Here is a 12,102-nt window from a genome sequence, read left to right on the forward strand (position 1 = left end):
CCACCTTAGGTGTATGTGGCTGGCGCCTTAGCCACTTGAGCCACGGGCATGGAGCCATGACATAAGCTTCTAATGGCCACCTCACTAGGAGAGACTTTCTCTTCCTTGCTGGCCTTGAAAAATCTGTAATGTTTAGAGCTGAGGCTGGCTTCCAGCTGCCAATAACTAACTGAGGCCCTCAGTTTGGCAGCCTACACGGAGTTGAATCCTGCTAACAACCATGGAAATTTTGGAAGCATATGCTTTCCCAGTTAAACTTTGGAAAAGACAGCAGCTCTCACCTGGCACCTGGATTGTCTTGAAGGTTTCTTTTAAGATCTTGAGCAGGGGCCCTGCTAAACAGTACTCAGATTTCTGACCCACAGAAACTATGAAATAGTAAGCGAAGGGATTTACGGAAGGGAGTGATGTAGGCAGATTCGTGATATAGAATTATTTCTCTAGGAATACCTTTACACTGTTGATGGGACTATAACTAATACAGCCCCTTTGGAAAGAAGTATGGAGAATCCTCAAAGAACTCAAAATAGATCTTCCATTTGATCCTGCAATCCCAGCAGCTACCCAGAAGAAAAAAAAATTATTTTATCATAAGGACATTTGTACTAGATTGTTTATCACAACTCTATTTACAATCACCAAGATGTGGAAACAATCTAAATGCCCACCAACCCAGGAATGGATTAATAAACTGTGGTATATGTACACCATGGAATACAATAAAACCATAAAAGATGGAGTCTTCATATCTTTTGTATTTACCTGGATAGAGTTGAAGTACATTCTTCTTAGTAAAGTATCACAAGAACAGAAAAGCAAGTATCCAATCCTTATTCTAAAATGAAGCGAGTAGATGAACGAATGCACACCCACACAAGAGAAAAACTCAATCCAATTCAAGACGGGGGTATGGGGAGGAGGGAAGGAGAAAGGAGAGGAGGGAGGGGGACTGGTGTGGTCCCACTTAATGGGCACAATGGAAGGGTATACGGCATACCTCCTGGGTGCGGGACACAACTTTGACAAATGTACACATTGTAGCCTAATTGTTTGTACCCTCCTTTTAATTTGAAATTTAAAAAAAGAAATATTGGTGTTCGCAGCCACTGCCACGCCGCTGTCACTGTCTAACGCCAGTGCCACCTCTAGCTGGCTGAGCTCCATCTGAAGAAGGGGGTCATTAAGGAGGTCTTTATACCATGGCTCGTACAAAGCAGACTGCCGGCAAATCCAGCAGTGGTAAAGCACCCAGGAAGCAGCGGGCTACAAAAGCCGCTCGCAAGAGTGCGCCCTCTACTGGAGGGGTGAAGAAACCTCATCGCTGCAGGCCTGGTACTGTGGCACTCCGTGAAATAAGACGTTATCAGAAGTCTCCTGAACTTCTGATTCGCAAACTTCCTTTCCAGCGTCCGGTGGGAGAAATTGCTCAGGACTTTAAGACAGATCTGCGCTTCCAGAGCGCAGCTATTGGTGCTTTGCAGGAGGCAAGTGAGGCCTATCAGGTTGGCCTTTTTGAAGACACCAACCTGTGTGCTATTCATGCCAAACGTGTAACAATTATGCCAAAAGACATCCAGCTAGCACGCCGCATACGTGGAGTACGTGCTTAAGAGTCTGCTATGATGGCTCGGCACCTGTGGCTCAAGTGGCTAAGGCGCCAGCCACATACACCTAAGGTGGCAGGTTCGAATCCAGCCCCGGGCCTGCCAAGCAACAATGACGGCTGCAACCAAAAAATAGCTAGGCATTGTGGTGGGTGCCTGTGGTCTCAGCTACTTGGGAGGTGAGGCAGGAGACTCGCTTGAGCCCGGGAGTTGAAGGTTGCTGTGAGCTGTGGTGCCACAGCACTCTACCCAGGGGGACGGCTTGAGGCTCTGTCTCAAAAAAAAAAAAAAAAAGAGTCTGCTTTGATGGGAAAACATTTCATTATCAAAAAAAAGAATTCTCTTCTTCCTGTTATTGGTAGTTCTGAACATTAGATTTTTTTCCCCCCGTGGGGTCAAAAGATACTTAAGTATATGATAGCGACTGGAAAAATAGGGGACAGAAATCAGGTATTGGCAGTTTTTCCATTTTCATTTGTGTGTGAATTTTTAATATAAAATGCGGGGATGTGCAGCATTAAAGCAGGCCAAAATGTTTCAGTGAACAAGTTTCAGCAGTTCAACTTTATAACAATTATAAGTAAACCTGTTAAATTTTTCTGGACAATGCCAGCATTTGGATTTTTTAAAACAAGTAAATTTCTTATTGACAGCAACTAATGGTGTTTGTAGCCTTTTTTTCATACAGTAGAGTCCATCCATTCACTATACTTTTCTAACTGAGTTGTCCTACATGCAAGTACATGTTTTTAGTGTTGTCTGTCTTCTGTGTTGTTCCTGTAAGTTTGCTATTGAAATACATTAAACTGTAAAAAAAAAAAAAGAAAGAAAGAAAGAAAGAAAAGAAAAAGAAATATTTATCTGGGCCAGATGGGAGGAAAGTTTCAAAGAGGATGAGACTGGTGACAGGGAGATCAATTAGAAGACTGTTGCAATAGTGCAGAAGAAGTTAGAGAAAAAGCTGAGCTGGGTTAGTAGTAATAGGAATGGACACTCTAAATGGTTAAACATATCTATCATGTTCCTTTTTATTATAATGATTAAAAACACACGCAAAAAAACAGGGCCGAACACAGTGGCTCACACCTGTAATCCTAGCACTCCGGGAGGCCAACGGCGGCAGATTGCTTGAGCTAAGGAGTTGGAGACCAGCCTGAGCAAGAGCAAGACCTCATCTCTAAAATAGCCAGGCCTTGTGGTAGAGGCCTGTAGTCCCAGCTACTCGGGAGGCTGCAGCAAGAGGATCGCTTGAGCCCAAGAGCTTACTGTTGCTGTGCACTATGACGCCATGGCAGTCTACCAAGGGTGACAGAATGAAACTCTGTCAGAAAACAAAGACAAAACAAACAAACTGTGGGATAAACACATCCTTTCTGCTACCTGTGCATACCTCTATTAGGGGTTGGAGAATAAGACCACTTGATCACTTGGGGTTAAAGTTCATGGTGGCCTCCCAGCCCTCCCTGTAATCTAGCGAGAAACTTAACACCTTGGCTGTTTTCTTTCAAGAATGCAGTTTCAAGGAAGTATTTCAAGATTTGTTTTGTCCATGATAGTGTTCAGACTTGTTTTGCCCGGAAACCCAGAGTAATTATTTATTTATGAAAATGGGGGAGGAGGGAGCAACCAGGGTTAGGGGCAACTTACTCTATTAACAGCTTGCTCACAGCTTCAGGCCAAGAATCACAGGGAAGCCAGAAAAGTGGTCTGGAAGATGGAGCCTGAGAAGCTAAGCTGAAACAGGACAGCTGACCGCGTCTGCTCAGCTGCCATGCTTTCCCACACCCCATCCCCGTAATTATGTAGTTAAGGTTTGTCTCAGGAGACTCTGAGGAGGGCATCACGCATAGACATTAGATATTGGGATTTAGGTAAAGTTTTACTTTGATGTGAACTTTAGGTAAATGTTTTCTCTGATGATTCTCTTGGATATTTTGTTAAACTGAAAATCACCTTTCTGTTGTTGAAACATTTTGCGTGGTTCAAATGGAGACTACTTTCATGTTACCTCCTTTTTTTAAAATTAAATGATAGCTGTATACATTAATGCAAACTTGGGGTACAGTGTAGTGTTTTCATATACAATTTGAAATACTTTCATCAAGCTGGTTAACATAGATTTCATGTCATTCGCTTAGTCATTGTGTCAAAACATTTATATTCTAGTTCTTTTTTTTTTTTTTTTTTGAGACAGAGCCTCAAGCTGTCCCCCCGGATAGAGTGCCGTGGCATCACAGCTCGCAGCAACCTCCAACTCCTGGGCTCAAGCGAGTCTCCTGCCTCCACCTCCCAAGTAGCTGGGGCTGCAGGCGCCCGCCACAACGCCCGGCTATTTTTTGGTTGCAGCCGTCATTGTTGTTTGGCGGGTCCAGGCTGGGGATTCGAACCCGCCACCTTAGGTGTACGTGGCTGGCGCCTTAGCCGGTTGAGCTATAGGCGCTGAGCCTATATTCTAGTTCTAGAAAAGTTCACTTGTACCCTTGTTAGACAGATATATAGGTGATCTTTCCGGTCACCCTCCCACCACCCAGCCGCCCTTCTACCCTCCCCTTCCTTACCCCCTCCCCATATTCTTGGGCTAGAATTAAGTTGTATCTTTCATTTGAGAGCTATAAATTAGTTTCATAAAAGGGCTGTGTACATTGGATGCTTTTTCTTCCATTCCTGTGATACTCTGCTAAGAAGAACAGCCCCCGATCCGACTTCCTCCTACCAGCTCATGTTACTTCCTATGAGATAAAGTTACAATTTTCTAGGTTGGTCTCCTTGTATTTAATTACAAAATGTATTAGAATTGTAATTGAGGGGGAAAGAATTGCGAGGCTACTCCTGCTGTTCTCCAGAATCACTGGCCTTCTGCCAAATAAAAACCTGTTTGGACCTAAACCCTGTCGCTGCATATTGGCTGGACAGTGACAGGTGGCAGGACCCTCTTCTCTGGTAACAATATTGGGGAAGGGCTGAGTCCCCTGCTACCGGATTGCTCAGTAAACAAATCTTCATGTCTCACAGGGCTCCGACAGGGCTGCAGATTGGTGTTTCCTCACCCATCAAGGCTAGAGCTTTGTGACAGTCTTGCCCATTAGCACACAGCTGCAGATAGAGCCTCGCACCGCAACAGAACAAAATTGCCAAGTTTGAGAAGTTTTAGTCTGTGTACTTTCTGCCCACCATCTTCTCTATTGTATCCATTTTCTTTTTCCCTACACCGAGGGTCTGTTTTCCTCACTCTTAAATTCAGCATTCTCATGCTCTTGGAGATGGATACCACCTCCCTCCTTCCGTCAGTACGTGATGACCTTAATGTAGACATGATACAGTTAGATCTTATATAGATTAACTCACGTAAAGGTGCTTAGGACTTTATGTTTGCTCCTTGACATATCAAAATTAGTGAAGTATAGGTCTAAGATTTCATTATAAATTAGCCGGTCTATTGATAATCATTTCATAATGTACACATATATTAAAGCATCACATCGCACAATGTAAATATACTCAATTTTCATTAGTCAATTATGCTTTAGGAAAGCTAGAGGGGAAAGAGTAGCAGATCTGTAAGGAAAGTTGAATCCTTAACCCCAATAGGTATGGTATGTTGAGGTCAGAATCCCAATTAGCCAGGAGTGAGACCCTAAGACTTGCACTGGTGAATCTGTTGATGCACTCCAACGTATTGATTCCTCAATCCCGAGATCCCTCTGGGCCTGCAGAAGTGACCTACTGTTCCCTGTGAAAAGTTAGAGCATCCCCACTTTGGCTTGAAGATGATGAAGAGGACTTTGTCTAATAGACAATGTCTATTACTGAAACTGCCCTTTAACTCCCAGAAAGATGGCAAATTAAAATACTCTGGGTGAATGGCAGAGATCAATGTCATCCTTAGACACGTAAATGATGTAGGGGCGGTTGTCCCACCATACCCCTATATAATGCATCAGAATAAACACTGTAAAAAGTTAGACAGAACCTGAAGAATGACAGTAGACTACTCTAAATTCAACCAAGTACTAGCTCTAATTGTAGCTGCTGTGCCAGCTAAAGATCATTTCTAGAGCAAATGAATAGTCTCAGGTTCATGGTATGTGGTCATTAAGATCTGGAAAACACTACTATTCTTTACCAGCCCTATCAGGAAAGATTATCAGAAGCAGTTCACATTCACATGGAACTGACAAGGCAATGGCAAACATTTATGATCTTGTCTTAAGGCTGTATTAACTTTCCAGCCCACTGTCTTAATATGTAGGCCAAAGAGATCTGGACATTGCTCGGCATATCACATTGGTCTACTATAGTGATGACATCATGCTAATTGAACCAGATAAGCAAGAAAGAAGTAGTAAGTGCCTTGGAGGCCTTGGTAAGACACATGTGCATACAGACGGTAGGAGAAAAACGCAATGAAGATTCAGAGAACATGCCCTATTCATGAGTTTTTCAGATACTGTGGTTTGTGGCATGCCAGGACATCCTCTCCAAAGTAAAGGACAAATTATTTGTATGTCCTGCTATTAGAAAGAAAGCACAAATCTGGGCAGCCTTTGATACTCCTATGGCTACAATGGCTGATTGTCCAGTGGTTGTTTCAGTCTTCTCCAAGAGTCCTTTATAAGCTTCCTAACTTTAAGGGTGAGAGGAAAAGATAAGATAAAGAAAGGAAGAAAGGAGAGAAGCAAATGGAGAAGGGAGGAGATGAGAGGGCAGCAGAGATCCTAGAAGAAGAGATAAAAAGAGAGATGAGAGAGAAGAAAGACAGAGAAAGAAAGAATGAAAGGCGAAAGTGTTTAAAACTGAGAAAAATGGAGGGATAAAATTATATAAGAAGAGAACAATAAAAGCAAAGAGAAAAACAGCAAAGAGAAAAAGGAGAAAGGGGAATGTTAAAGGAAAGGAGTGGGAGCAGGAGAGAGATAAGCAATGTCTGTTTTCTTAAATTGAGATTATAGATTGCTTTGGAGAAGAAAAACTGTTTCAAACCGTTTTAAAGAGCTACTACCATGGTGAGAAAAAAATGCAGACTTTACAGATGCTCCTGGACTTAGCATGGGCTCATATCCCAACAAAGTCATCATAAGCTGTAAAGACTGCAAGTCAAAAATGCATTTAATTTGCCTCACCTACCGAGCATCATAGCTTAGCCTAGCCTACCTTAAACATGCTCAGAATGCAGATGTTAGCGCACGGTTGGGCAAAATCATCTCAAACAAAGCCTATTTTAGCATAGTGAAGTCCTGAATATCTCACATAGTTGGAATACTGTACCGAAAGTGGAAAACAGAGTGGTTCCCCGGGTACTTAGTGCATGTTGCTTGTGCAGCATCATAAAGTTGAACCAGGATAAGTCGAGGAGAATTGTCTATATTTGTGGTCAACATCAGTTACGGCACTCTCTCTGGGATACAGACCCAGGCAAATAAAAGAAAACTGAAACATAATAAACTGCTGCCACTTCCTCTTCTAGAACAAAACACAGAGGGCAGAGAAGTCTGTAGAGATGCTTCAACGTACACTGGCAGACAAGAGGGAAATGAAACTCCAATTTTGTGATCCCTGATATTGTTCATGCGGTGAGATGCCGCTGTTGGAAATAGGAATGGCTTGGCCAGATTTGGGGAGATTTCTATGCTGTGGGGTGCATGTGGGAATACTAAGGGAAGAGTCAAATCTTGATGGGCTTGAATTACTAGCAATAATGATTTTTTAAGCTTGAAACCAATATTCAATTATTAGTTGTAAATAGATTAGGAATTGAATTAGGAATATGATTGCAGAGGATGGACAAAAAGAAAACAGAAACAGGAGAAAAGTGATTTGAGAAAGCCCTAGTTTCAGTGCACAGCGCTGTGTGAGACTGGACTGCCTGGGCTCACAGGTTCAAGACCAGCCTGAGCAAGTGCAAGACCCTGTCTCTAAAAAATAGCCAGGTGTTGTGGTGGGCACCTGTAGTCCCAGCTACTTGGGAGGCTGAGACAAGAAAATCACTTGAGCCCAGGAGTTTGAGGTTGCTGTGAGCTATGATGCCATGGCACTCTACCAAGGGTGACAAAGTGAGACTCTGTCTCAAAAAATAAAAAATAAAACTTCTGAAAGCTGTCTTGCTGGAACTTCCCCCTCCCCCTGCAGTGCACTGCCTGCCAGCAGCAAAGGTTTTCTGCTCGGGTGGGGCTGCTTGCTCCAGGAAAATGATTTGGGGGAGTTAAGAATGTAGAGTGTTTAAACTTTATTGAACACAACAAGAATTGCTCCAGACCAGATAAGGAGATAAAATATCTCTTTTCTTCCATCACCTTGGCATGACCCAGAGAAGTCTACCAGCCTGGACATAGGCTTTCAGGATATTAAAAAAAAAAAAAATCACTTTTATGATTTGTGAGCTTGGTCTAATTGGGGTATTTCTCTGATGTCCTGCTTCTGGACTGTTGTCACTGTTTCAAATTCTGCCTGCATAAAGATCATGTACAATTAAGGTAGTTAGTTAAAAAATTAGTTTAGTGCAAGGAATGCAAGCACAGCAAAAACCACGATGGGATCGTTTGCCTTGCCTTCATGAGATCTGAACAGCCTTGCCTTCATGAGATCTGAAACACCGGTGTATGAAATAAACACAGAGCTAGCCTGGAATTCAGGGCTGTGTACTGGAATCCTCACGAAGGGCTGCAGCCTCCCAACCCTAGCTAAACCCTTAAAACTGTCTCTTTGGGCCTCTTGTCTCTTATTTTTCATTTTCTTCATCCTTTCGCCCCACCAAGCCTCTGGAAGGGAACCCAGAGTGTTGTCGGGGCTGGTTGCCGACAGTTTTTTGCCTGAATTTTGTGAAATTCAGGTCTTCAGAAGGTACATAGAGGATGTCTGCCAGCCCACACCTGCCCCAGGGACAGAAGGAAAGAGTGCAACGATCTTTAGGGGCTACTCCCACCATCAACACGATCAGCATACTGGGAGGACCGCATCTTCTAATGATCTGCTAACATACCAATAGTACACTCCAGGGATCTTTAAAACGAAACTAACACCAAGACCCACACTAAAACAGACTTATTTAGGCAAGGTCTTGCTCTGTCACCCTGGTCGGAGTGCTGTGGCATCATCATAGCTTACTACAATATCCAACTCCTAGGTTCAAGAGGTCCTCCTGCCTCAGCCTCCTGAGTAACTGGGACTACAGGTGCCCATCACCATCCCTGGCTATTTTTGCTATATTTCTGTAGAGGTGAGTCTTGCTCTTCTCAGGCTGGTCTCAAACTCCTGACCTCAAACAATCCTCCCTCCTTGGCCTCCCAATGTGCTAGGATTATGGGCATGAGCTGCCACCGTGCCCAGCCTATTTATTTTTAACAGCCTTCATTTCTAATTGTGGTAAAAAAATAAAATAAAATTCACCATGTTAACCATTTTTAAGTACAGAGTTTAGTAATGTTAAATCTATTCACATTGTTGTGCAATAGATCTGCAGAACATTTTGGTCTGGCAAAACTACAACTCTATACCCCTCAAACAACCACTCTCCATTTCTCTCTTCCCCTAACCCCCATCAACCACCATGCTACTCTCTGTTTCTACAAGTTTGAGTACTTTATATGCCTCATACAGGTGGAATCATACTGTTTGTCTTTGCGTGATTGCTTATTTCACTTAGCATATTGTAGCATGTCACAGGACTTTCTTCTATTTAAAGACTGAATCATATTCTATTATAATTAAATACCACATTATGTTTTCCCATTCATCCATTGATGGCCATTTACTTTGCTTCTACCTCTTGGCCATTGTGCATCATGGTGCTATGAACATGGGTGTGCAAATATCTCTCTGAGACCCTGCTGTCAATTCTTTCAGATGTATACCCAGCAGTGGGATTACTGGATCACATCATAATTTTATTTTTAATTTTTTGGGGGGAACCTCCTACTGTTTTCTCTGTAGAGACACCATTTTACATTTCCACCAACTGTCATAGTGCAGCTCTATTAAACTAAAACAACTGTTGGATAAAACTGCAGAGATAGGTTGGGACAAAGATAACCAGAGTAAGCACAGTAGGGTTCTCCAAAAGGGTGTCTTTGTTAAAAATCACTAGTAGTGCTGCACTCCTCCAATCAAGAACATATGAAATACCCAGAAGAAGACCCAGCAGAGTGGCTCACGCCTGTAATCCTAACACCCTGGAAAGCTGAAGTGGGTGGATTCCCTGAGCTCAGGAGCAAGAGCAAGACCCCGTCTCTACTAAAAATAAAACTAGCTGAGGTCTGTGGTACATGCCTGTAGTCCCAGCTACTTGAGAGGGATCCCTTGAGCCCAAGACTTTGAGGTTGCTGTGAGCTATGATGCTACAGCACTCTACAGAAGGGTGCCAAACTGAAACTTTGTCTCAAAAAAGAAAAAGAGGTAACCAGGTATTTACATAAGCATTAGCGTGTTTGATTCATCAGATTTCCACAGGCCTGGACCTTGAGAACTAAAGGCACCACATACAACAAGACATGTTAATGAAGCCCATGGTAGTGATCTTCTGCTGAATGAAAATTCTGATTTTGGCCTGGCTCTACAGGCTTTGGAGAGCAAGAGGAAATCATAATTTGTTTTCAAAATCACGGTCATATTGTAATATACATTTCTAGACTCCATGCCAGCCCAAAAAGAAACTTACAGTATTTTTCTCCTATTGATGTCAGAGATAAATTCCAGACAGAATTTATACTTCATCTATGTTGCTGCTGCTGCTGCTGCTTCAAATCCTCTTAATATTCCTAGTCATGGACTTGGCCTTGCATCTTGGTATTTTCTCTGCGTGTTTCTAAACCCCACAGAGAAAAGCAAATGGCTCTCTGAAGCCAGCTATCTGCCGTTCCACAGGGTAGCATGCACTGGAGACTCACCATTTCCAGCAGTTAACTGAAGCCACATGGATGGTTGTCATGAGCCACAAAGTAAATCTCTCTGAGTGAGCCCCTTACCCCAATTCACTCCTCTGTCCCAAAGGTAGGAAGAATAAGCAGACTTAGATGTGATCCCTGGCTGCCTGCAAGTTAAACACATACTGGAAGTGCAGACACAGATGACAACGTAGGCCTCAGTAGAGAGAGAGGGAGAGAAGAGAGGAGGGAGAGAGAGACAGAGACAGAAGCAGAAAGAGAACAACCTTGGCTCTTGGAAAATGAGGGGGAAAAAAACCCAACCCTTCCAACACTCCTGGGAGCCAAGTAAGGAGGTGCTGTTCCTGCCTTGCTAGAGCCCGATGGGCAATGCCCCGTTGTTCCTCTTTTCTTTTACACGTTTCACTGTCATGACTCTATTACAGTCAAGTTAGCATTTTGCTTCTACTGGCTGTTGTTCTATTCTTCCCCTAAATACAATGGATCTCATTAAGTACTGCTGGCAGCTAGGTGACATGGCCCACTGACACCACACTCCACTGATAGCACACTGTCACGTCTTCCTCTACTAAAATGAAATAATGAGTGCCACGAAAACTTTGAAGGGCAACTATGTTCCACATTATCAAGTTGTCTGTCTCATGCGTGCAAATGTCACTAATTATTTCTCCTGGCTTTGCTAGGATCCAATAACCCTAGAAAGCAGTTGCTTGGGCCACTTTCATATCCTTTTTTCTTTAGTTGCAGCGTTTTCCCATCTAGAAATCTTGCCTTGGGAATGCTCATCCATGGAAACTTAAAAAGGGATTTTCTTTTTCTTCTTGTGAGACTATTTAGAAAGAGCAGGTATTTGACTTTTCAAATACCTGGCTTCCAAAAAAAAAAACTGCAAATACTTGGCTTCCACTTACCATCTTTATATTAGATGATGAGAAACAGACGAACACAGACGCAGAGCCACAGAGAGCAAGAGAGAGGAGAGATTACTGATTGATTCTAAGGCCTTACTATTAGTGAACCAGGAGAAAAGGTGAAATATAAACTTCAAGAAAGAAAATCACTTCTCCAGTCCTTTTCGCAGGGAAAAAGCCTGAGGCTTTGGTAGCCCCAGTTCCAGTGCATTTAAGAGTGCCTAGAACAGGGGAGAATATGGGGGTGAAGGGTCAAGGACTTGACTTAGGGGAAGACAGACGTCTCAAACAAATGCTTGGTTTCTTGCTATTAAAATCTGCTGTTAAAGACTTTAAAATGTTTGTGCTATCTGTGAGCAAGGTGTGGGAGCTCGGAGGAGGAAGAGGCAAGGGGCAACAATATCAGAGTGGCTAGGAACTTTCAGGGGGACTAAAACTTGTACTCAAAGACTATTAAAGCCATCCTAGCACCAAGGTCTTCTCAATAGCTCCCTTGCCTGGCAAAAAGGAGCAGCTGGCTCAAAACAGCCCCACGATCATGATAGTCTCGTCCTTATGATCACAGCTGGATCTTGCTGGCTGAGTGCTGTGTTCACATAACATATCATGCGTTGGCTCGGTGCCTATAGCTCAACCGGCTAAGGCGCCAGCCACGTACACCTAAGGTGGCGGGTTCAAATCCCCAGCCCGGACCCGCCAAACAACAATAAC

The 12,102-nt window shown here is 43.2% G+C and overlaps 1 protein-coding gene across 1 annotated transcript; it reads left to right on the forward strand.

The window, feature by feature from the left end:
* The first annotated feature begins 1,199 nt into the window (after nucleotides 1-1,199).
* Nucleotides 1,200-1,610, forward strand: LOC100959151 (histone H3.3-like). Its single transcript, XM_012809625.1, has one exon. The coding sequence runs from the start codon at nucleotides 1,200-1,202 to the stop codon at nucleotides 1,608-1,610; it is 411 nt and encodes a 136-aa protein (XP_012665079.1).
* The last annotated feature ends 10,492 nt before the right edge of the window (nucleotides 1,611-12,102 follow it).

Source organism: Otolemur garnettii, unplaced genomic scaffold, assembly GCF_000181295.1.
Source record: "Otolemur garnettii isolate 467f Iridium unplaced genomic scaffold, OtoGar3 scaffold00109, whole genome shotgun sequence".
NCBI lineage: Eukaryota > Metazoa > Chordata > Mammalia > Primates > Galagidae > Otolemur > Otolemur garnettii.